General features: G+C 36.1%; 1 protein-coding gene across 50 annotated transcripts in view; it reads left to right on the forward strand.

Annotated features, from left to right (window-relative positions):
- CCDC7 (coiled-coil domain containing 7) overlaps positions 1–27,760 on the forward strand; it is a 425,173-nt gene that overhangs the window by 51,950 nt on the left and 345,463 nt on the right. For all 50 annotated transcript variants that reach the window (XM_054522140.1, XM_054522141.1, XM_054522147.1 and 47 more), the window contains 2 exons: positions 13,961–13,991; positions 14,423–14,512. In XM_054522140.1, coding sequence (XP_054378115.1) covers positions 13,961–13,991; positions 14,423–14,512 — 121 coding nt within the window. The remainder of the gene's footprint in view (positions 1–13,960; positions 13,992–14,422; positions 14,513–27,760) is intronic.

Here is a 27,760-nt window from a genome sequence, read left to right on the forward strand (position 1 = left end):
TGCAAAGAGAGACAATTTGACTTCCTCTTTTCCTAATTGAATACACTTTCTTTCTTTCTCTTGCCTGATTGCCCTGGCCAGAACTTCCAATACTATGTTGAACAGGAGTGATGAGAGAGGGCATCCCTGTCTTGTGCCAGTTTTCAAAGGGAATGCTTCCAGTTTTTGCCCATTCACTATGATATTGGCTGTGGGTTTGTCATAAATAGCTCTTCTTATTTTGAGATACATTCAATCAATGCCTAGTTTATTGAGAATTTTTAGCATGAAGGGCTGTTGAATTTTGTTGAAGGCCTTTTCTGCATCTATTTACATAATCTTGTGGTTTTTGTCATTGATTCTGTTTATGTGATGGATTATGTTTATTGATTTGTGTATGTTGAACCAGCCTTGCATCCCAGGGATGAAGCCCACTTGATCGTGGTGGACAAGCTTTTTGATGTGCTTCTGGATTCAGTTTATCAGTATTTTATTGAGGATTTTCTCATCGATGTTCATCAGGGATATTGGCCTAAAATTTTCTTTTTTTGTTGTGTCTCTGCCAGGTCTTGGTATCAGGAAGATGCTGGCCTCATAAAATGAGTTAGGGAGGATTCTCTCTTTTTCTATTATTTGGAATAGTTTCAGAAGGAATGGTACCAGCTCCTCTTTGTACCTCTTGTAGAATTTGGCTGTGAATCCCTCTGGTCCTGGACTTTTTTTGGTTGGCAGGCTATTAATTACTGCCTCCATTTCAGAACTTGTAATGGGTCTATTCAGGGATTTGACTTCTTCCTGGTTTAGTCTTGGGAGGGTGTATGTGTCCTGGAATTTATCCATTTCTTCTAGATTTTCTAGTTTATTTGCGTAGAGGTGTTTATAGTATTCTCTGATGGTAGTTTGTATTTCTGTGGGATCGGTGGTGATATCCCCTTTATCATTTTTTATTGCATCTGTTTGATTTTTCTCCCTTTTCTTCTTTATTAATCTGGCTAGCAGTCTACCTATTTTGTTGATCTTTTTAAAAAACGAGCTCCTGGATTCATTGATTTTTTGAAGGGTGTTTTGTGTCTCTATCTCTTTCAGTTCTGCTCTGATCTTAGTTATTTCTTGTCTTCTTCTAGCTTATGAATTTGTTTGCTCTCGCTTCTCTTGTTCTTTTAATTGTGATGTTAGGGTGTCGGTTTTAGATCTTTCCTGCTTTCTCTTGTGGGCATTTAGTGCTATAAATTTCCCTCTACACACTGCTTTAAATGTGTTCCAGAGATTCTGGTACGTTGTGTCTTTGTTATCATTGGTTTCAAAGAACATCTTTATTTCTGCCTTCATTTCATTATTTACCCAGTAGTCATTCAGGAGTAAGTTGTTCAGTTTCCATGTAGTTGTGTGGTTTTGAGTAAGTTTCTTAATCCTGAGTTCTAATTTGATTGCACTGTGGTCTGAGAGACTTGTTTGTTATGATTTCTGTTCTCTTGCATTTGCTGAGGAGTATTTTTTTTTTATATAAGTTTACTATCGGTATTTTATTTTTCAAAGGCCAAAGCTTATACATGATAGACACCACTATGACTGATAACAGCCTTTGCATATATATTTGGTTAAGTCATTGAATCTGTGCTCTGTCTAGATTCTGTTATGCTCCATATAGTATTTTATTTCCAATTATGTGGTCAGTTTTAGAATAAGTGCAATGTGGTGTTGAGAAGAATGTATATTCTGTTGATTTATGGTGGAAGGTTCTGTAGATGTCTATAAGTTCTGCTTGGTCTAGAGCTGAGTTCAAGTCCTGGATATCCTTGTTAGTTTTCTGTCTTGTTGATTTGTCTAATATTGACAGTGGGGTGTTAAAGTCTCCCACTATAATAACATCTTATAGTTTTCAGTGCAACAGATCTTTCACTTCTTTGATTAAGTGTATTCCCAAGTATTTTATTTCTTTTTATGCTATTATAAATGGGATTGTTTTCTTGCTTTCTTTTTTAGATAGTTTGTTGTTAATTTATAGAAACACAACTGATTTTTGTATTGGTTTTTGTATCCTGCAACTTTGTTGGATTCATTTGTTCTGCAAGTTTTTGGGGACATCTTTAGAGTTTTCTATATAGGAGAGTATATCATTTGGAAACAATTTTTACTTATTCTTTTTCTATTTTGATGCATTTTATTTGTTTTTCTTGACTAATTTCCCTGGCGTGGACTTCTAGTACTATGTTGAATAGAAATGGTGAGAGTGGGTATCCTTGTTTTTGATCTTAGAGGAAAAGCTTTAAATTTTTCACTGTTGAGTATAATAATGTTAGCTATGGGGTTCTGATATATGGATTTTATTATATTAAGGTACAGTCCTTCTATACCTATTTATTGATGGGTCTTATTATGAAAGGTTGTTGAATTTTGTCAAATGCTTTTTCTGCATCTTATGATCATACAGTTTTGTCTTTCATTCTGCTAATATGATGCACAACATTTATTGATTTGCTGAATCATCCTTGCACTCCAGGGATAAATTCCACTTGATCATGGTGAATGATCCCTTTAATGTACTGTTAAATTTGTTTTGCTAGTATTGTGTTGAAGATTTTTACATCTGTATTCATTGAGGTAATTTTCTTTTCTTGTGATGTCCATGTCTGACTTTGTTATCAGGGTGATTGATGAAGACTTGTAAAATAGTTTGGAAGTATTTCTTCCTCTTCAAGATTTTTGAAGAGTTTGAGAAGGATTGTATTAGTTCTTTAATTATTTGGTAGAATTCAGCCATGAAGCCAGGAAGTCTTGGGCATTTCTTTGATAGGAGATTTTTTTATTATTGATTGAGTCTTCTTGGTCATTATTGGTCTTTTCAGATTTTCTGTTTCTTCAGTCTTGGTAGGTTGTATGTTTCCAGGAATTTACTAATTTTCTTCTAGGTTGTTCAGTTTGTTAGAATGTAATTTTTTTGTGGTAGTTTCTTATTATCTTTTTTTTATTTCTATGGTATCAGTTGTAATGTCTCATTTTTCTTTACTGAGGTTATTTGGGCCTTCTCTCTCTTTTTTCTTAGTCCAGCTAATGATTTGCTGATTTTATCTTTTCAGAAAACTTTTAGTTTTGTTAACCTTTTCTGTTGTTTTTCTAGTCTCTATTATTTATTTCTGCTGTTTTTTTTTTTTTTCTTTTGAGATTGAGTTTTGCTCTGTCGCCCAGGCTGGATGGAGTGCAGTGGTGTGATCTTGGCTCACTGCAAGCTCTGCCTCCCAGGTCATGCCATTCTCCTGCCTCAGCCTCCTGAGTAGCTGAGACTACAGGTGCCCGCCACAATGCCCGGCTAATTTTTTTTATTTTTAGTAGAGATGGGGTTTCACCGTGTTAGCCAGGATGGTCTTGATCTGACCTTGTGATCTGCCTGCCTTGGCCTCCCAAAGTGCTGAGATTACAGGCATGAGCCACCATGCCGGGCCTATTTCTGCTCTTTGTAATTTTCTTCCTTCTATGAACTATTGGCTTAATTTGTTATTTTTCTAGTTCTTTGATGTATCACATTAGGTTATTTATTTGAGATCATTATTTCTTTTTTAAGTAGATGTCTATTGCAATAAACTTCCCACTTAGAACTGCTTTTGCTGCATTTCATGAGTTTTAGTATGTTGTATTTCCATTTTTGTTTGTCTCAAGATACTTTCTGATTTCCCTTTGGATTTCTTTTTTGACTCATCATTTGTTTAGAAGTGTGTTAATGTCTACATATTTGCGAATTTTTCCAGTTTTTTCCTGTCATTGATTTCTAGTTTCAAATTATTGTCATTGGAAAATATACTTGATATGACTTCAGTCTTCTTAAGTATACTAAGACATGTTTTGTGGCCTAACACATAACGTATCATGGGAAATATTTCATATTCACTCAAGGAGAATGTATGTTCTGCTGCTGTTGGGTGGAATGTTTTGTATATGTCAATTAGGTGCATTTGGCCTAAAGTATCGTTCAAGTCCAATGTTTCCGTATTCATTTGTTGTCTGGATGAACTGTCTATTGTTGTAAATGAGGCATTACTGTAAATAGGCTATTATTAATATTGCTGTCTGTCTCTCGATTCAGATCTATTAATAGTTGCTGTATGTATTCAGGTAGTCTTATCTCGATGCATATTATTTAAAATTGTTATAACCTCTTGATGGATTGACCCCTTTATAATTATATAACGACCTTCTTTGTCTCATGAGGCAGCTAATAACTTAAAATCTCTCTTATCTTATATAAGTATAGCCACTCGTGCCTTCTTTTGGTTCTGATTTGCGTGGCATATCTTTTTCCATCTCTTCACTTTTAGCTTTTGTGTGTTCCAGGCTGGAGTGCAGTGGTGCGATCTCGGGTCACTGCAACTTCTGCCTCCTGGGTTCAAGTGATTCTCCTGCGTCAACCTCCCAAGTAGCTGGGACTACAGGTGTGCGCCACCACACCCAGCTAATTTTTGTATTTTTAGTAGAGACGGGGTTTCACCATGTTGGCCAGGATGGTCTCGATCTCTTGACCTTGTGATCTGCCCACCATGGCCTCCCAAAGTGCTGGGATTACAGGCATGAGCCACTGTGCCTGGCCTGTGTGTTCTTAAAGTTTATGTGAGTCTCTTGTGGGCAGCATGTAGTTGGGTTCTTAAAAAAAAAATCCATTCAGCCACTTGACAGGTTTTTGTTGGAGATTTAATCAATTTACACTTAAATATACATTCAAAGTAATTATTTATATGTAAGGACTTACTATTACCATTTTGTTTTTTGAATTGAATTCTCACTCTGTTGCCCAGGCTGGAGTGCAGTGGTGCAATCTTGGCTTACTGCAGCCTCTGCCTCCTGGGTTCAAGCAGTTCTCCTGCCTTAGCCTCCTGAGTAGCTGGAATTGCAGGCACCTGCCACTACACCTGGCTAATTTTTGTATTTTTAGTAGAGATGCAGTTTCTCCATGTTGACCAGGCTGGTCTTGAACTCCTGACCTCAGGTGATCCACCACCTTGGCCTCCCAAAGTGCTGTGATTACAGGCATGAGCCACTGTGCGTGGCTCACTGTTACCATTTTGAAGGACAGTAATCATATGATCATTTCAATAGATGCAGAAACAGCATTTTGCTGCATTCAAAATCTTTTCATAGTAAAAACTTACAACAAATTAGGTATACAAGGAATTTTCCCCACATAAAAAGGCCATATTAGCCTACAGCTAACATTACACTCAGTGGTGCAAAGTTGAAGACTTTTTCTCTAATAACAGGAAAAAGACAAGGATGCCTACTCTTACCAATTCATTCAATGTAGTGCCAGAAGTCCAATGTAGTAGCCAAGCAATTAGTCAAGAAAAAGAAATTAAAGGTATCCAAATCAGAATAGAAGAAGTAAAATCATGTGTTTATAGATGACATGAGTTCATATATAGAAAACCCTAAGGATGCCTCCCCCACCCCCATCAAATATAGAATGGTGCCACTCCCAAAACTCTTAGAACTAATAAATGAATTCAGTAAAGTTGCAGGTTACAAAATCAGCATCCCCAAATCAGTTGTGTTGCTACACACTAACAATAACTGTGAAGAAGAAAACATTTAGAGTAGCATGAAAAGAAATGAAATATTTAAGAATAAATTTAACCAAGGAAGTAAAAGATATGCGCACAGAAAACTATAAAACACATGAGATATATTGAAGAAGACACAAAAAAATGGGACAATATCGTATGTTCATGGATTAGAAGCGTTAATACTGTTGTAAATAAGTCCATGTACCCAAAGTGATCTACAGATTCTGTGTGAATCCTAGGAAAATACCAATGACATTTTTCACAGACATAAAACAAATCCTAAAATTCATATGCAATTTCAAAAGGCCTTGAATAGCCAAAGCAAATTTTAGCAAGAGTAGTAAGGCTGGAAGCACATTACTTTCTTATTTTTTTTTTTGAGATGGAGTCTCGCTCTGTCGCCCAGGCTGGAGTGCAGTGGCACCATCTCAGCTCACTGCAACCTCCTCCTCCCAGGTTCAAGCAATCAAGCAATTCTCCTGCTTCAGCCTCCCAAGTAGCTGGGATTACAAGCGCCCGCCACCATGCCTGGCTAATTTTTTTGTATTTTTAGTAGAGACGGGGTTTTACCATGTTGGCCAGGCTGGTTTTGAACTGCTGACCTCAACTTATCTTCCTGCCTTGGCCTCCCAAAGTGCTAGGATTACAGGCGTGAGCCACTGTGCCTGGCTTTTTTTTTTTTTTTTTTTGAAATGGAGTCTCGTTCTGTCACCCAGGCTGGAGTGCAGTGGCGTGATCTCAGCTCACTGCAACCTCTGCCTCCTGGGTTTGAGTGATTCTCCTGCCTCAGCCTCCTGAGTAGCCTCCGATGATCCGCCTGCCTCAACCTCCCAAAGTGTTGGGATTACAGGCCTGAGCCACTGCGCCTGGCCCTTACTTTCTGATTTCAAATTATGTTTTAAAGTTACAGTAATTAATACAGTATGGTACTGGCCTAAAATCAGACATATAGACCCATGAAACAGATTAGCAAGCGCAGAAACAAACCCAAGCATATGGACAAGTGATCTTCAACAGTAGTGTCAGAAATAAACAATGGGGAAAGGATAGTATCTTCAACAAATGATACTGGGAAAAGTGGATCTCTATATGCAAAAGAATGATATTGGAGTTTCATGCCATGCATAAAAATCAATTCAAAATGCATTAAAAACTTACCTGTATGACCTGAAACCGTAAAGCTCCTCGATGAAAACATAGGAAATAAACTCCATGACATTGGTCTGGGCAATGATTTTTTTGGATATTACACCAAAAAAAAAAAAAACAGGAAAAAAAGCAAGAATAAACAACTGAGATTACATCAAACTTAAAAGTCCTGCCTAAAAAGGGAAATAATAAAATGAAATGGAAAACTATGGAATGGGAGAAAATATTTTCAAACTGTACATCTGATAATGGGTTAATATAAAAAATATACAAGGGACTCATACAACTGAATTGAAGATAAAAAGTAATTAAAGGACTTGACTAGATATTTTTCCAAAGAAGACATACAAATATACATGGGTATAGGAAAAGGTACTTTATATCACCAATCATCAGAGAAATGTAAATCAAAATCACAATGAAATAATACGTCATACTTGTTAGGTTGGCTGTTACTAAGAAAAAATGGTAACAATTATTGGCAAGGATTTGGAGAAAAGGGAACCCTTCAACACTACTGGTGGGAATGTAAATTGGTAGAGCCATTATGGAAAACAGTATGTAAGTGCATAAAAATTTAAAATAGAACTACCATATGACCCATAAATGCCACTTCTGGGTATATATCCAAAGGAACTTAAATCAATATGTCAGGGGGATATCTGCACTCCCATGTTCATTGCAGTAGCCAAAATATGGAAACAACTTAAGTATCCATAATGGATGAATGGACATAATGTGCCTATGCATACAACAGAATATTATTCACCCTTAAGAAATTAGAAAATCCTTCCATTTGTGACAACATGGATGGACCTGGAAGGCATTATGTTAGGTGAAAGAATCCAGGCACAGAAAACAAGATAATTTAGGAGCTGAAAAGGTGTGGGCTAAAATGCACAAAGTTTCAGTTTTCCAAGATAAATAAGCTTTGTAGATCTATTATACAGCAGAATTCCCATAGTGAACAATACTGCATTGTATACTTAAAATTTTCTAAGAGGGTAGGTGTTCTGTTAATTTTTCTTAATAGCAACAGCATCAGCAGAAACCATGACAAACAATTATGGTATTAATGAGGGCAGAAGGAAACATTTGGAGATGAGGATCTCTTTGTGGCCTTGATGATGATGATAATTTCATGGGTATATTCATATCCCCAATTCATTGGGATAGATACAATAATAATGTATAGCTTTTTATACACAAAGTACATACCAATAAAGTGATTTAAAAGTATAGGATAAAATATAGAAACTAGGATTTTATTAAATTATTATGCATAAATTTATATAGTAGCAGGATAGGACAATCATGTTGGTCTTTGGGGGAGCTAATAGACATATTCTTCAGGATCTTGTCAGTGCATTGTCTAGCTGTTCACCTGTGCATAATGAGAAATAAATAAACAGGCATAGATCTAGAGGGCCTTGAAATTCTTTTGTAATTGTGGGACAAATTGAGATCTCAATTAGAAATTGATTTGTAGGATGGTTTGTGAAGATATGATTCCTTTTTGGTGAACAGAATGCTTAGAACTAGTGTTCAGTCTTAGAGATGAAGTTGTTAAGTTGGATAAGAACAACGTACATTACCTGAATCATGTGGTCTGGACAGGAAAGCAGTCCTGTTAAGAATTCCATCCTGACATTTTTCTAGGGAGGCATAGATGTTACAAGTGAAGGTAATAGGCTGTTTTGCCTTTCAAAGTGTCTTTAGCCCAAGTGCATGCATCACAAGTAGTTACCTTATGTCAGAATTGGAATCATAATAATCCTAACATGGCAAATTCACATTCGTGAATGAATTTCAGTGATTAGCTAGGGCATAGGCAAGGCAAAGGCATCCATGTGGTTAAAAAGTAATGACAGATTCTGAATTCACATCATTTAAAAAAGTAACATTGATTACAGACCTAAATGTAAGAAAATAAAACCATAAAAAGGGAGGGAATTCAACTCTCAAAACTAAAAACACCTCGTTCAAAATTGAAGCAAAGTTACAAGGTAAGCAATAGACTGGGAGAAAAGATTTGTGCACATACAGTAGAAAAAGTAGTACTAATATGAATCTATAACTCCCTAAAAACACATAAGAAAAATAGGCAAAGTATATAAAGAGGAGGTAACTAAGGAAAAGACAAAAAAATTGGCCAATAAACATTTTAAGAGATGCTCAATCTCACTATGATCAGGGAAGATATAAGACAAAGCCATGACTTTTTTGTCTACAAAATTTGGAAGTTTTCTAGTATCAACTATTGGCAGAGAGGTAGTGGAATGAATACTCTTACCATGCTAGTATAATAGAAATTTCCCCCTTTCGAGGACAATTTAGCACAGTTTAGTAATAACAAAAGTGTATACCATGTTATATAGCAAATCTCTTTTTATCTGCCCTTGAGAAAGGAGTACAATGTGCTCAAGAAAGCATATAAAAGGAATTTTTTTTGCATCAGTGTGATGGTAGCAAAACTAGAAAGAACCTGTTTTTGATAGTAGGAGTATGGCTCAATAATCTATGGTAAATGGATGATAAGGGAATACTATGAATAACTATATGAACACAAATTAGATAACCTAGATGAAATATATCTCTAGAAAGACCCAAACTAAACTGTATCAAGAAGAACAAGAACATGTGACTGAACTTATAAGTAGTGAAAATATTTAATTAGTAATTAACATATTCCCACCAAGAAATGCTTAGGCCAGATGACTTCACTTTTTAATCCTGTCAAATATTTAAAGAAGAGTTAATACCAGTCCTGTACAAACTCTTCCAAAAAATAAGAGTTCACACTTCTCAATTCATTCTATGAGATTAGTGTTACTCTGATACCAAAATTAGACAATCACAAGAACATAAATATGATATTTATTTTAAGAAGATAAATATGTGTTATGAATATGAACACGAAAATCCATACCAAAATACTAGCAAACTTAATCCAACAGTATATAAAAAAGATTATATATGATGAACATGTGAGATTTATTTTAGGAACGCAAGGTTGATTTAAAATGCAGGTATCAATTTACATAATGTGTAATATTTATTAAATAAAGGAGAAAAAAATCACATCAGTTCGCTAGATTCAGTAAATGCACTTGACAAAATTCAACATCTTTTTATGATACAAAATTCCACAAACCAGGAATAGAAGGAAACTTCCTTAACCTGATGAAGGCCATTTACAAACCCCATAGTCAACATCATACTCAGTGGTGAGAATGAATAATTTCTCCCTATGATCAGGAACAAGACAAGGCATTCACTTCTATTCATCATTATAGTGGAGGTTCTAGCAAGGGCAATTACGGGAGAAAAGGAAATAAAAGTGTCTGCATTGGTGAGGAAGAAGTAAAACCACTTCTATTTGCAAATGACATGATTTTAGATATAAAAACATCCTGAGTTCTGCTAAAACCTATTGGAAGTAATAAATGAATTCATCAAGGCTGCAATATACACAATCAATAAACAAAAACAATTTGTCTTTCTATACACTAGCTGTTATGGGTTGAATTGTATCCCCTCAAAAGATATGTTGAAGTTCTCACCCCCTACTACCTCAGGGTGACCTTATTTGGAAACAGGGTTATTGCTGATATTATTAGTTGAGATGAGGTCATACTGGAGTAGGATGGGCCCTTAATCCAACGTGACTAATGTCCTTATAGGAATTGGAGAAGACAGATAAACATGGAGGAAAGACTGCTAATGTAAAGATAGAGGCAGAGATTGGATTTATTCTGCCACAATCCAAAGAATGCCAGGGACTAACAGTGGCTAGAATAGGTATGGTAGTTTCCTTCCCTAAATATTTCAGAGGGAGCATGGCTGTGCCAACACTTTAATTTTGGATTTCAAGTCACCAGGCTGTGAGAAAATAAATTCTTGTTGTCTTAAATCACCCATATGTGGTCCTTTATTACTACAGCCCTAGGAAACGAATACACTATGAACATTTCGAAAGTGAAATAAAGAAAACAATTCCATTTATAATAGCACCAAAGAGATCATACCTGAATTTAAAAGAAATGCAAGACTTGGGCACTGAAACTACAAATCATTGAAAGAACTTAAAGAACACCTACAGAAATGGATAGATATCTCATCTTCATAGACTGTTAAACTTAATATTTTTTATTTTCTTTTTAAGAGACAGGGTCTCACTCTGTCACCCAGGCTGGTGCGCAGTGATGCAATCATAGCTCACTTCAGCTGCTAACTCCTAGGCCCAAGGCATCTTCCTACCTCAGCCTTCTAAGCAGCTAGGACTACAGGCATGTACCACCATGCCTGGCAATTAAAAAATTTTTTTTTGTAGGGACAGGGTCTTGCTGTGTTGCCTAGGCTCGTCTTGAACTCCAGGCTTCAAGTGATCCTCCTGCCTTGGCCTCCCAAAGTTCTGTGATTACAGGTGTGAGCCACCACACCTGGCTTTAATAATCTTAAGGTAGCAATACTTACCAAATTGTCCTGCAGATTCAATGTAATTACTTTCAAAATTCAAGCTGACATTTTTAAAAAACTGAGAAGCTGATTCTAAAACTCATTTGGAAGTGCAAGGAATCTAGAATAGCCAAAGCAATCTTAAGAACAAAGTTAGAAGAGTCATACTTAACTGATTTTAAAACTTAATACAAAGCTACAGTAACCAAGGCAAAGTGTTACTGGCATAAGGCTAGACATATAGAGCAATGGAATAGAATTGAAAGTCCACAAATAAACCCTTACATTTATGAACAATTGATTTTCAAGGTAAGATGATTCAATGGGGGAAAGAAAAGTCTTTTAATAAATGGTACTTGGGCTACTGGTTATACCCATGCAAAAGAACGAGGCTGGATTACTTATTTTTATTTTTTTATTTATTTTTTTTTTTGAGGTGGAGTCTCTCTCTGTCGCCCAGGCTGGAGTGCAGTGGCACGATCTCGGCTCACTGCAAGCTCTGCCTCCCGGGTTCACGCCATTCTTCTGCCTCAGCCTTCCGAGTAGCTGGGACTACAGGCGCCTGCCACCATGCCCGGCTAATTTTTTTTTTTTTTTTGTATTTTTTTGTAGAGGCGGGGTTTCACTGTGTTAGCCAGGATGGTCTCAATCTCCTGACCTCATGATCCACCCGCCTCGCCTCCCAAAGTGCTGGGATTACAGGTGTGAGCCACCGTGCCCAGCCTTGGATTACTTATTTTTGCCATGCATTAAAGTCAAAATTATCAAAGGCCTAAATTTAAGAGCTAAAACTATAGGCATTTTAGAAGAAACATAGGAGTAAATCTTTGTGACATTGGGTTAGGCAGTGGTTTCTTAGATATGACATCAGAAGTACAATCAACTAAAGAAAAAGTTAGATCAACTTTATCCAAATTAAAAACTCTTATGCTGCAAATGATACTATCAAAAACATGAAAAAAACCACTCATAGAATGTGAAAAATATTCACAAATCATATATCTGCTAAAGTACTTAGTAGAATATATAAAGAACTCTTATACCTCAATAATAAAAAGATAAATAATTCAATTAAAAATAGGCAAAGGATCTGAATAGATATTTCCCCAAAGAAGATATAGAAATGCCCGATAAGAACATGAAAAGATACTTAACATTATTAGTTACTAGATTTTTTTTGTTTTTTGTTTTTTGTTTTTTTTTTTTTGAGACAGAGTCGCGCTCTGTTGTCCAGGCTGGAGTGCAGTGACATGATCTCAGCTCACTGCAACCTCCACCTCCTGGGTTCAAGCAATTCTTGTGCCTCAGCCTCCCAAGTTGCTGGGACTACAGGCACCTGCCACCACTCCTGGCTAATTTTTGTATTTTTCGTAGTGGTGGGGTTTCACCATGTTGGCCAGGCTGGTCTCAAACTCCTGACCTCAGTTGATCTTCCCTCCTCGGCCTCCCAAAGTGCTGGGATTACATGCATGAGCCACTGGGCCTGGCTGTCACTAGTTTTAATTGCAAATCAAAACTACAATGAGATACCACTTTACACCCACTAGGATGGCTATATTCAAATAGACAAGGCAATGATTTTTTGGCAAGTATGTAGAGAGATTGGGAACCTCATAATGGGAATTTAAATTATGTATCTGCTTTGGAAAACAGTTTGCCGGTTCCTCAAAATGTTAAATACAGAGTCTGCATATGATTTAGAAATTCTGTTTCTAGGTTTATACATGAGATAAATGAAAACACATGTTCACACAAAAACTTGTACATAAATGTTCATAATAGCATTATTCATAATGGCAGAAAAGTGGAAACAAACAAAATGTCCTTAAAGCGATGGATAAATAAAATGTGGGACATCCATATAATGGAATGTTATTTGGCAGTAACATAGATAAACATAGATTATTTGTTGAAAATAGTCTATGGTCTATCCATACTGTGGAACGATGTCACCAAACTGTGTCAGCAAACTGTGGAACAATGTCAAACCTAACCTGAAACTTAGTTTTGTGAATAAAGTTTAATTGGAATACAGCCATACGCATTGAAGAATAGTGACAGAGACCATCAGGCTTGCAGAATCTAAAATACTATTTAGTTCTTTACAACTCCTGCTATGGAATAATCATTAGCGCTTAAAAAAACTGAGAAAGATCTACGTTTATGGACATGAAGAAATCTCAGACATTAAGTGTAAAAGTAAGTTGAGAACAATATATACAGTGATGTCATTTATGTGAAAAAGAAAACTGAAACCCAACCCACTAATAAAAATTACAGAATGGAAAAGTTACATGCAGTATTGTGTAAATGCCTAGAACAAGTCCTGGAAAGGTAACAGTGATCCAATAATATTTCTAGGGAGAGTATTAAATTTTCGAAGTGCTAATCAAAGTGTCCATTAAACTTCATTTGTATTAAAATCTTTACAAAGAAAATGTGTGTGTTAGGTGGGAATTGAACAATGAGAACACATGGACACAGGAAGGGGAATATCACACACCGGGGACTGTTGTGGGGTGGGGGGAGGGAGGAGGGATAGCATTAGGAGATATACCTAATGCTAAATGATGAGTTAATGGGTGCAGCACACCAACATGGCACATGTATACATATGTAACAAACCTGCACGTTGTGCACATGTACCCTAAAACTTAAAGTATAATAATAATAATAAAAAAAAGAAAAGTGGGATGCAAGGGAGGGCAGAATAAAACAGCAGCAACTAATTGCTGAATACCAAAAGAAAAAAAAAGAAAATGTGTTTCATAAATGAAAATATAAATGTACAATTATAAACATACTTTTTTTGGTTTATTTTTCAGCGCTGTAAATGATCAAATTTTGTTAGATGCTGTAAGTATAGTACTCTCAATTTGAAATTACACTTTGTCCTTGAGTTCTTAACAGATTCTAGAAATTGTCAGGATACATAATCCTATATAAAGATCCAATCCTTACTTATTTAAGAGATTTGTATGCATATGTGAACTGGAAAGCCTTGTCTATTTTGTTCATTTTACTCTCATTATCACTCAGAAACACTTCACTTCTGAAATACTAAACTATAATATCCTACAGTCATCTGAATAGTTCCAGTCCTTGACACTTGTAGATCTTTTATGTCTTTCAGCTCCAATTATTGTCTCACTCTACAGACTGATATCAATGTTTCATTCTTGTCATGAGTTAATGAAGACTTTCTTACCTTAATAATTAAATATCTGAATAACCTTTCTACATTGAGAGTTTTACTCTTCATTATTACTAAAATTATTTGTTTTTAGGAATACAAACAGATGCAACGTGATTTTCAGTTGTTATCAGAAGAGAAGTTGGTGCTGGAAAATGAACTACAAAAGTTGAAGGACAAAGAGGTTGGCAAAATTTTAGTGTTTGAAAATGGCATACACCTAACAAGCCTTATTATGTTAGGATAGAAATCAAAGAGATATTTAAATGTTATATAACATGTTTTTAATATTAATAATTTGTAGCAGCTATGCTTTAAAAAATAAAATTATGCCATATCCTAAATTATCATATTAGGCATCAAAACCAAAAGGATGCCATGAAAAAACATAAAATTTAAACATCTGAAAAGACATTTCTAGGCCAAATATTTAACTTTATTAAACTAACAGTAAATTAGGTTTCAAATATATTGTAAATACATTTTGTGGTATTTTCTACAATTATGTAATGTGTGTGTCCCAGTTCATTATACCAAATAGAGTAAATAGAAATAGAAATGCAAGGATAAAGGAAAATTTGTTTCCTCTTGTATTTTATTATTCTCTTTGCCATTGTTAGAGAGCTTACAAATTCAAACTATAGACAATAAAGTCAAATACATTAGAAGTGAACTTTTATTAACCACTTAAGAAATTAAAATATATGGTTGAGGAAAAATACTAAATTCAATAATGTTGGTTGCTTGATATTTCTTCCTTAATAGGGGAGGAAGCAGAAATCATACAGGAGATTTGCTGTTTGATCAGTTAGAGAAGGAGTAGTCTTACACAGGTGTCAAATATAAGATCAGGGCTGTCATATATGTTCAGTTTAGGAATAGTTTTCCTTTAGGTATCATGCCAAATAGGAACAGAACATTGGTACAAAAAAACTAAAAATAGTAAATTGTCATGTTGAAGAACTGAGTAGTCTGACCAAGTGTGAGAATTTTGCAGCATCCTAATCACACACTGTTAGAGCCACATTGAAAAAATGCTGGAGCTTCTTAGATGACTTGAGGATGTTGCAGCAGTTTCTGGTTTTGCTTCCTTGTGTTGTTTCTTTAGGTGTTTTGTCTCTAATTCTGCTCTAGAGAGCAATGGTTTTTGCACGAACTTCAATATATGATCTAGGATACAACAAGGTTTTCTTGTTTAATGCATAGAAACTTTGGTGCTCATTTGGTAGGTTATACTCTTACCCATTCTTTAAAACATTAAAAAAATTTTTTTTATTTTTGTGGGTACATAGTAGGTGTATATATTTATGGGGTACATGAGATATTTTGGTACAGGCATACAATGTGTAATAATCATATCATGGAAAATTTGGTATCCATCTCCTTAAGCACTTATACTTTGTGTTGCAAAAATCCAATTATACTTTTTTAGTTATTCTTAAATGTACAATTAAATCACTATTGACTATAGTCCCCCTGTTGTGCTATCAGTACCCGTTAACCATCCCCACCTCCTGCTCACACTCCAAGCCTCTGATAACCATCCTTCTATTCTCTATCTCCATGAGTTCAATTGTTTTGATTTTTAGCCCCCACAGATAAGTGAAAACATGCAATGTTTGTCTTTCTATGCCTGGCCTATTTCATTTAACATAATTACTTCCAGTTCCATCTATGTTGTTGCAAATGACACAATCTCCTTTTTTATGACTAAATAGTACTCTGTTGTGTATGAGTATTACATTTTCTTTTTCCAGTCATATGTTGATGGACACAGAGGTCGCTTCCAAATCTTGGCTACTGAAAACAGACCTGCAACTAACATGGGAGTGCAGATATCTCTTTGATATACTGATTTCCTATTTTTGGGATATATACATATCAATAGGATTGCTGGATTGTATGGTAGCTCTATTTTTAGTTTTTTGAGCAACCTCCAAACTGTTTTCCATAGTGGTTTTACTAATTCACATTCTCACCAACAGTGTATGAGGGTTCCCTTTTCTCCACATCATCCCCAGCATTTGTTATTGCCTGGCTTTTGGATAAAAGTCATTTTAACTGGGGCAAGATGATATTTCATTGTAGTTTTGATTTGCATTTCTCAGATGATCAGTGATGTTGAGGACCTTTTTATATGCCCGTTTGCCATTTGTATGTCTTGTTTTGAGAAATGTCTATTCGAATCTTACCCATTTTTAATTTGGATTATTAGATTTTTTTCCTATGGAGTTGTTTGAGCTCCTTATATATTCTGATTGTTAATCCCTCATCAGATGGGTAGTTTGGAAATATTTTTTCTCATTTTGTGGGTTGTCTCTTCATTTTGTAGATTGTTTTCTTTGCTGTGCAGAAGCTTTTTAACTTGATGTTATCCTATGGGTCCATTTATTTTTTGATTACCTGTACTTGTGGAGTATTACTCAAGAAATTTTTGCACAGACCAATATGCTAGAGAGTTTCTCCAATGTTTTCTTGGAATATTGTCATAGTTTAAGGTCATAGATTTAAGTCTTTAATCCATTTTGATATGATTTTTGTGTAAGGTGAGAGAGGGTTCAAGATTCATTCATCTGCATATAGATATCCAGTTTCCCAGCAACATTTATTGAAGAGACTGTCTTTTCCCCCACTGTATGTTCTTGGCACCTTTCTTGAAAATGAGTTCACTGTAGGTGTGTGGAATTTTTTCTGGGTTCTCTTCTGTTCCATTGGTTTATGTGTCGGCTTTTTTGCAACTACCATGCTGTTTTGTTTACTGTAGCTCTGTAGTATAATTTAAAGTCAAATAATATAATTTCTCCAGTTTTATTTCTTTTGTTCAGGATAGCTTTGGCTATTCTGGGGCTTTTGCGATTTTATATAAATATTAGGATTTGTTTTATATTTCTGTGAATAATATCATTGATATTTTGACAGGGATTACACTGAATCTGTACATTGCTTTGGTTACTATGGACATTTTAACAATATTGATTCTTCCATCTATGAACATGGAATATCTCTCCATTTCAATTTCTTTCATCAGTGTTTTATAGTTATCGTTGTAGAGATCTTTCACTTCTTTGGTTAATACCTAGGTGTTTAATTTGTGGCTATTGTAAATGGGATTACTTGTTTGATTTCTTTTTCAGATTATTCACTGTTGGTATATAGAAATGTTACTGATTTTTGTATTTTGATTTGTATCCTGTAACTTTACTGAATTTATCAGTTCTAAGAGTTTTTTTTTTTTTTTTTTGGGCCAGTCTTTAGATTTTTCCAAATATAAGATCATACCTTACCATCTGCAAACAAGGATAATTTGACTTGTTCCTTTCCAATTTGGATGCCCTTTATTTCTTTCTCTTATCTGATTGCTCTAGTGAGAACTTCCAGTACTATGCTGAACAACAGTCATGACAATGGGCATTCTTACCATGTTCCAGATCTTAGAGAAAAGGCTTTCAGTTTTTTCCCATTCAGAGGGAAACTGGCTGTGGGTTTGTTTTATGTGGCTTTTATTATCATTGAGGTATGTTTCTTCTGTAGCCAGTTTTTAGAGGGTTTTTATCATGAAGGGATGTTGAACTTTATCAAATGCCTTTTCAGCATCAATTGAAATGATCATATGGTTTTTGTCTTTCAGTCTGTTAATATGATGTATCACATTGATTGATTTGCATATTGTGAATCCCACTTGGTCATGATGAATGATCCTTTTAATGTATTGGTGAATGTGTTTTGTTAGTGTTTTGTTGAGAATTCTTGCATCAATAGTCGCCAGAAATAGTGGCATATAGGCCTTTCTTTTGAAGAGCTTTTGTCTAGATTTGGTATCAGGGTAATACTGGTCTTGTAGAATGAGTTTGGAAGTATTCCCTCCTCTCATATTTTTGGGATGGTTTTAATAGGGTTGGTATTATTTCTTTAAATGTTTGGTAAAATTCAGCAGTGAAGCCACTGGGTCCTGGACTTTCCTTACTGGGAGACTTTTTATTACAGCTCTGATCTCGTTACTTTTTGTTGGTCAGTTCAGGTTTTGGATTTTTTCATGTTTCAATTTTGGTAGGTTATATGGGTCTAGAAATTTATTTCTTTTAGATTTTTCAATTCATTGACATATAGTTGCTCATAGTAGCCACTAATGATTCTTTGAATTTCTGTGGTATCAGTTGTAATATCTCCTTTTTCATATCTGATTTTTATTTATTTCAGTCTTTCTCTTCTTTTCATAGTCTGACTAAAGGTTTGTCAATTTTATTTATCTTTTCAAAACACCAACTTTTTGTTTCATTGATCTTTTGTATTGTTTTCTTCATCTGAAATTCATTTATTTCTGCTCTTATCTTTATTTCTTCTACTAATTTTGGGTTTGGTTTGCTGTTACTTTTCTAGTTTTTTTGTCGCTTCATTAGGTTATTTATGTGAAATTTTTCTTCTTTTTTGATGCAGGCACTTGTAGCTATAAAGTTTCCTCTTAGTACTGTTTTTGCTGTATCCCATAGGTTTTGGTATATTGTGTTTTCATTATTATTTCTTTCGTGAATTTTTTCAGTTCCCTTCTTAATTTCTTCATTGACTCATTGGTCATTCAGGAGCATGTTTTTTAATTTCCATGTGTTTGTATAGTTTCCAAAATTCCTTTTGTTATTGATTTGTAGTTTTAGTTCATTGTTGTCAGGGAAGATGCTTGATAGTATTTCAGTTTTATTTGAATGTTTTAAGACTTGTTTTGTGACCTAACATGTGGTATATCCTTGAAAATGATTCATGCACTGCAGAGAAAAATGTGTATTCTGCAACCGTTGGATGAAATGTTCTATAAATATCTGTTAGTTCCATTTGTTCTATAGTACAGATTAAGTTTGATGTTTCGTTGTTGATTTTCTATCTCAGAGATCTTTCCAATGCTAAAAGTAGGGTGTTTGGCTGGGGGCAGTGGCTCACGCCTGTAATCTTAGCACTTTGGGAGGTTGAGGCAGGTAGATTGCCTGAGCTCAGGAGTTCAAAACCAGCCTGGACAACACGGTGAAACCCTGTCTCTACTAAAAAATACAAAAAAATTAGCTGGGCATGGTGGCAGGCACCTGTAGTCCCAGCTACTCGGGAGGCTGACACAGGAGAATTGCTTGAACCTGGGAGGCAGAGGTTGCAGTGAGCCGAGATTGCACTACTGCACACCAGCCTGGGTGACAGAGGAAGACACCATCTCCAAAAGAAAAAAAAAAAAAGGTAGGGTGTTTAAGTCTCCAGCTATTATTGTATTGATATCTATCTTTCTCTTTAGCTCTAATAATATTTGCATTACATATCTGGGTGTTCCAGTGTTGACTGCATATATATTTACAATCATTATATCCTCTTGCTGTATTGACCTCTTTGTCATTATATAATGACCTTTTTTGTCTCTTCTTACAGTTTTTGTGTTGAAATCTATTTTGTCTGGTATAAGTATAGTTACTCCTGCTTTTTTTTTGGTTTCCCCTGGCATGGAATATCTTTTTCCATTCCTGTATTTTCTGTCTATGTGTCTCTTTATAGGTAAAGTATGTTTCTTGTAGGCAACAAATTATTGGTTCTTGTTTTTTCTTTAATCCATTCAGCCATCACATATCTTTTGATTAGAAAGTTTAGTCCATTTACATTCAGTGTTATTATTCATAAGTAGGGACTTGCTCCTGCCATTTTTTTTATTTGTTTTCTGGTTGTTTTACAGCCTTATCTTTCTTCCTTCTGTCTTTTTTTTTTTTTTTTTTTTTTTTTTTTTAGCGAAGGTGACTTTGTCTGGTGGTTTGCTTTAATTTCTTGCTTTTTATTTTTTGTGTATTCCTTGCATGTTTTTTGATTTGAGGTTACCATGAGGCTTGCAAGTACTATCTTATAACCCACAACTTTAAACTGATGACAACTTAACACTGATTGCATGGACAGAATACACATGGAAAGAAAACTCATAAAAACTCTACACTTTAATTTCATCCACTTGTTTGTTAATTGTTTTCTTTTTGTACTATGTCTTGAAAAAAGCTGGTGTAGTTATTATTTTTGTTTGTTTTATCATTGAGTCTTTTTATTTAAGAGTAGTTTACACACCACAGTTATGGTGTTACATGATTCTGTGTTTTCTTGTGTGCTTACTATTACCAGTGAGTTTTGTACCTTCAGATGATTTCTCATTGCTTGCCAACATCCTTTCCTTTCAGATAAAAGAATTCCCTTTAGCATCTCTTATGGGGCAGGTCTGGTGTTGATAAAATCCCTCAACTTTTGTTTATATGGAAAGGTCTTTATTTCTCTGCAATGCTTAAAGAATATTTTTGCCAGCTATACTATTCTAGGGTAAAAGGTTTTTTCCTTCAGCTCATTAAATATGGCCTGCCACTTTCTCCTGGCCTGTAAGTTTTCCACTGAAAGTCTGCTGCCAGACATATTTGAGGTCTATTGTATGTTATTTGTTTCTTTTCTCTTGCTGCTTTTAGGATCCTTTCCTTATCCTTTATCTTTGGGAGTCTGATTGTTAAGTACCTTGAGGTAGTCTTCTTTGGGTTATATTTTCTTGTTGGTCTATAACCTTGTACTAGAAAGTTGATATATTTCTCTAGGTTTGGGAAGTTTTTGATATTATCCCTTTGAATAAACTCTCTACCCCATCTCTTTCTCCTGTTCAAGGCCAATAACTCTTAAAGTGCCCCCATGAGGCTGTTTTCTAGATCTTGTACGTGTGCTTCATTGTGTGTTTTTTTTTTCTTTTGTCTCCTCTGTCTGTGTATTTTCAAATGGGGGATGGGGGAGGGATAGCATTGGACAAATACCTAATGTAAATGACGAGTTAATGGGTGCAGCAAATCAACATGGCACATGTGTACATATGTAACAAACCTGCACGTTGTGCACATGTACCCTAGAACTTAAAGCATAATTAAAAAAAAGAAAAGAAAAAAAACCCCAAATAGCCTGTCTTTAAGCTCAATAATTCTTTTTCTTGCTTGATCAATTCTGCTATTAAGAGAGTCTGATGCATTCTTTAGCATGTCAATTGCATTTTTCAACTCCAGAATTTCTGCTTGATTCTTTTAAAATATTTTAATCTCTTTGTTAAATTTATCTGGTAGAATTCTGAATTCCTTCTCTGTATTATCTTGAATTTGAGTTTTCTGAAAACAGCTATCTGATTTCTCTTTCTGAAAAGTCATATATCTCTGTTTCTCCAGGATTGGTTCTTGGTGCCTTATTTGGTTCATTTGGTGAGGTTATGTTTTCTTGGATGGTGTTGAAGCTTGTAGATGTTTATAAGGGTCTGGATTTTGAAGAGTTAGGTATTTATTGTAGTCTTCACAGTCTGAGCTTGTTTGTGCCTGTCCTTCTTGTGAAGACTTTTGAAGTATTTGAAGGGACTTGGGCCCCAAGCCCAATAATGCTGTGTTTTTTGCAGACTCTCAGAGGTATCACCTTGATGGTCTTGGGTAAGATCCAGAAGAATTCTCTGGATTACCAGGCAGGAACTTTTCTTCTTTTCCCTTACTTTCTCTCAAAGGAACAGAGTCTCTCTCTCTCTGCTGAGCCATCTGGAACTGGGGGTGTGTTGTGCAAGCACCCCTGTGGTCACCACCGTTGGGACTGCGCCAGGTCAGACTTGAAGCCAGCACAGCACTGGGCCCTTCCCAAGGCCCTTTCCTTCAGGGTGGTGTGTTCCCCCAAGCCCTAAGTGTGTTCAGAGATGCTATCTGGGAGGCAGTGATGAGAGAGAAAAACCTTAGCATTTTACCTGATGTTTTCTGCTATGGCTAAGCGGGAACTCAACCCATGATACAAAGTTCTTCCCACTCTTCCTTTGCCTTTGCATAGGCAGAGAAGCCCCTCCCTGTGGCCACCACCACAACTGGGTCATGAGGGCTTCTGCCTGTACACACCGTTGATGCTGACTTAAAGCTCATAGTCTCTTCCTTCAGCTTGTGAATGCTTCCAGGCCTGGGACTCGCCCTTCAGGGCAGTGGGTTCCCCTCTGGCCCAGGTAAGGTCCAGAAATATTGTCCAGAAGTCTCAGCCTGGGCTCAGGGACCCCAAGAGCCTGCTCGTTGTTCTACCCCACTGTGGTTGAGCTGATACCTAGGGTGCAGGACAAAGTCACCTTTATGTTTCCCCCTTATTTTCTCAAACAGAAGAAGTCTTTCACCATAGCCTCTATAGCTTGGAATGTCCTGAGTCACCCTTGAAGCCCCCATGTCTCAGAGCCCAGGCCCACAGTGTACTCCGTGCATATGACTGGTGGTTATTCAGGGCCCAGGGCTCTTTAGTCAGCAGGTGATGAGTCCTGCTAGTACTGGGTCCTTCACATCAAGGCAGCATGCTCCCTTTTGGCCCAGGATGTGATTAGAAATGTCCAGGAGCGAGGGCCTGGAATAGTTGGCCTCATGACTCTCCTTGGTGCCCTATCCTACTGTACCTGAGCTGGTATCCAAGATGCAAGACAAAGTCCTCTTTACTCTTTACTCTCTTCTCCTTAAGCAGGAGGGAGTCACTTTCGTTGCTGAGCTGCATTGCCTGGGGTTGGGGGAAGGGTGGCACAAGCATTCCCTTTGCCATACCAGGTGGTATCTTCGTAGGTCACACGCCACCCAAGTTCACTGGCTTTAAGCCCAACCCTAGCCCTACAAATAGTCTAGAAATTGCAGTCCATGTGTCCTAGACTGCCTTTCAAGTGTACCTGGGACCCCAGAGCCCTTCAGTCCATGATACTGAGGATTGCCAAGAAACTCAAGCTTGGCCACTAGTATGGTCAAGCCCTCTGGCAAGGGCTGGTGCAAATGCTCCCTCCATGTGTGGGTGCTGGCTGAGCCCACCATGGCTTTATTCTCTGCTGTGACAGGGCAGCGCTGGGTTCATTGTAAAGTCCCCCCACTGTTGTGCTCTCCCTTCCCAAAGTGCACAGATTCTTTCTCCACCCCACATGGCTGCTGCATTGTGATAGCGGATGAATAGCATCAGCATTTAATACTGTCTCTTCTGTCCTCCTCAATGCCTCTTTTGGCAATATGAAGTTAAAACGAGGAACTGTGATTGCTCACCTGATTTTTGGTTCTTGTGATGGTGCTTTCCTGTGTGTAGATAGTTGTTAAAATTTGGTGTTCCAACAGAGGCGACGAACAGTGTAGACTTCTATTTTGCCATCTTGCCACCACCATTTTTGTCTCAACCCGTGCACATCATTTCTGCTTCACTCTTCACTTAAGCTTTCAATATTCTAAAATATATTAAAGTCTGCTGGACCACATTTCTAATACTATGTAAATATGAAATGTAGTCAATGAATGACTTTACCTTCTCTTGTTATAAATTACTTAAAGAATTTCTCATAATGATGTAGATGTGTGAAGGCGAACTGTGGAAGTAATTGTTATATCCACACAAGGGTAGTGACCAAGAAATCTGAGAAGTAGTCTGTTTTCAGAGAAGGAAATTTAACATGGCAATTGGTGAAACAGGATGGTGGGTAGAAAATAATGGTTATGGAATATGTCAAACACAGGATTTCTAATTTTTATTTTTATTTTTAATTTTTTTATTTATATAAATTTATGGGGTACAAGTGTAATATTGTTATATGCATAGACTGCATAGTGGTGAAGTCAGGACTTTTAAGTTCTCCATCACTCAAATAATGTATGTTAACATACCCATTAAATAATCTCTCATCATCTACCTCCCTGCCCACCCACTGACCCTTCCAAGTCATTCCTCACTCTAAGTCCATGTGTACACATTGTTTAGCTTCCACTTGTAAATTAGAATATGGGGTATTTGTCTTTCTGTGTCTGGCTTGTTTCACTTAATATAATGGCCTCCAGTTTCATCCATGTTGCTGCAAATGACAGGATTCCATCCTTTTTATAGATGAATGGCTGAATAATATTCCACTGTGTATATGTAGCACGTTTCTTTTTTTAAAAAATTGTAATAGGTTTTTTGGGAACAGGTTTTTGGTTACATGAATAGGTTCTTTAGTGGTGATTTCTGAGATTTTGGTGCATCCATCACCCAAGCAGTGTACACTGTACCCAATGTGTATTTATCCCTCACCCCCCTCCCATCCTTTCCCCCGAGTCCCCAACATCCATTGCATTATTCTTATGCCTTTGCATCCTCATAGCTTAGGTCCCACTTATGAGTGAGAGCATACGGTGTTTGGTTTTCGATTCCTGAGTTACTTCACTTAGAATAATGGTCTCCAAATCTATCCAGGTTGCTGTGAATGACATTATTTCATTCCTTTTATGGCTGAGTAGTATTCCATGGTATTCCATGGTATACGTGTGTATGTATATATATACATATATACATATATGTACACACATATATATGTGTATATGTATATACATACATATATACATATATACATGTACATATACATATATACATATATACATGTACATATACATGTACATATACACATGTACATATGTATATACACATACATATGTACGTATACACATGTACATATGTATATACACCTACGTATGTACGTATACACATGTACATATGTATCTACACCTACGTATGTACGTATACACATGTACATATGTATATACACCTACGTATGTACGTATACACATGTACATAGGTATATACACCTACGTATGTACGTATACACATGTACATAGGTATATACACCTACGTATGTACGTATACACATGTACATAGGTATATACACCTACGTATGTACGTATACACATGTACATAGGTATATACACCTACGTATGTACGTATACACATGTACATAGGTATATACACCTACGTATGTACGTATACACATGTACATAGGTATATACACCTACGTATGTACGTATACACATGTACATAGGTATATACACCTACGTATGTACGTATACACATGTACATAGGTATATACACCTACGTATGTACGTATACACATGTACATAGATATATACACATACGTATGTACGTATACACATGTATATATGTATATACACATACATATATGTATATACATATACGTATCTATGTGCATATATGTATATACATACGTATATACGTATATATGTGCATATATATACATATTATGTATACACATACGCACATTATTCCATGGAATACTTTTATATATATATTTATATTTTCTTTATCCACTCGTCGATTGATGGGTATTTGGGCTGGTTCCATATTTTTGCAGTTGCAAATTGTGCTGCTATAAACATGCATATGCAAATATCTTTTTTGTATAATGACTTCTTTTCCTCTGGGTAGATACCCAGTCATGGGATTGCTGGATCAAATGGTAGATCTACTGTCTACTTGTAGTTTATTTTTATTTTATTTTATGTTTTTTTTTTTGAGATGGAGTCTTGCCCTGTCACCCAGGCTGGAGAGCAATGGTGCGGTCTCAGCTCACTGCAACCTCTGCCTCCTGGGTTCAAATGATTCTCCTGCCTCGGCCTCCCAAGTAACTGGGGATTACAGGAACCCACTACCACGCCCGGCTAATTTTTGTATTTTTAGTAGAGATGGGGTTTCACATGTTGGCCAGGCTGGTCTTGAGCTCCTGACCTCGTGATCTGCCTGCCTCGGCCTCCCAAAGTGCTGGGACTACAGGCATGAGCCACTGCGCCTGGCCTACTTGTAATTTTTAAAGGAATTGCCACACTGTTTTCCATAGTGGTTGTACTAGTTTACTTTCCCACCAGCAGTGTAAAAGTGTACCCTTTTTACTATATCCACACCAACATCTATTATTTTTTGATTCTTTGATTATGGCCATTCTTGCAGGAGTAAGGTGGTATTGCATTGTGGTTTTGTATTGCGTTTCCCTGATCATTAGTGATGTTGAGCATTTTTTTCATGTTTATTGGCCATTTGTATATCTCCTTTTGAAAATTGTCTATTCATGTCCTTAGCCTGCTTTCTAATGGGATTACTTGTTTTGTTCTTGCTAATTTGTTTCAGTTCCTTGTAGATTCTGGATATTAGTCTTTTGTCAGATGTATAGATTGTGAGAATTTTCTCCCATGCTCTGGGTTGTCTCTTTACTCTGCTGATTGTTTCTTTTCCTGTGCAGAAGGTTTTTAGTTTAATTAAGTCCCATCTATTTATCTTTGTTTTTGTTGCATTTGCTTTTGGGTTCTTGGTTATGAAGTCTTTGCCTAAGCCAATGTCTAGAAGGGTTTTTCCATGTTATCTTCTAGAATCTTTATGGTTTCAGGCCTTAGATTTAAGTCTTTGATCCATCTTGAGTTGATTTTTGTATAAGGTGAAAGATGAGGATCCAGTTTCATTCTCCTACATGAGGCTTGCCAATTATCCCAGCACCATTTGTTGAATAGGGTGTCCTTTCCCCACTTTATGTTTTTCTTTGCTTTGTCAAAGATCAGTTGACTATAAGTATTTGGCTTTATTTCTGGGTTCTCCATTTTGTACTGGTGGCCTATATGCCTATTTTTATACCAGTACCACGCTGTTTTGGTGACTATAGGCTTATAGTATAGTTTGAAGTCAGGCGATGTGATGCCTCCAGATTTCTTCTTTTTGCTTAGTCTTGCTTTGGCTATGTGGGCTCTGTTTTCATTCCACATGAATTTTAGGATTGTTTTTTCTAGTTCTGTGAAGAATGATGGTAGTATTTTGATGGGAATTGCATTGAGTTTGTAGATTGCTTTTGGCAGTATGGTCATACATACCTCAAAATAATAAAGGTGATTTATAACAAACCCACAGCTAACACTATACTGAATGGAGAAAAACTGAAGGCCTTTCCTCTAAGGAATGGAACAAGACAAGGATGCCTACTTTCACCACTTTTATTAAACATAACACTGTTTATGTTTTAAATGGGATTGTTTTCTTGATTTCTTTTTCAGTTCAGTGAAATGGTATATAATTGGTACGGATTTTTGTATATTGATTTTGTATCCTGCAACTTTATTGAATTTGTTCATCAGTTCTAACAGTTTTCTTGGGGGTTGACGCTAGGTTTTTCTAGGTATAAGATTATATTATCTGTGAACAAGGCTAATTTGACTTCTTCCTTTACAATTTGGATTCCCTTTATTTCTTTTTGTTACCTAATTTTTCTGGCCAGGACTTCCAGTGTTATGTTTAATAAAAGTGGTGAAAGTTGACATCCTTGTCCTGTTCCAGTCCTTGGAGGAAAGACCTTCAATTTTTCCCCATTCAGTATAATGTTAGCTGTGGGTTTGTTATAGGTGATCTTTATAATTTTGAGTTATGTTCCATCTATACCTATTTTGATGAGGGTTTTTTTATCATAAAGGATGTTGAAGTTTATCAAATGCTTTTTCAGCAGCTATTGAAATAAACATGATTTTTCTTCTTGATTCTGTTAATATGATATATCATGTTTATTGATTTGTAAACATTGAACCATCTTTATGTTCCTGGGATGATGGATCTTACTTGATCATGGTGATTGATTCTTTTT

Source organism: Pongo abelii, chromosome 8 (genome assembly GCF_028885655.2).
Source record: "Pongo abelii isolate AG06213 chromosome 8, NHGRI_mPonAbe1-v2.0_pri, whole genome shotgun sequence".
Taxonomy (NCBI): Eukaryota; Metazoa; Chordata; class Mammalia; order Primates; family Hominidae; genus Pongo; species Pongo abelii.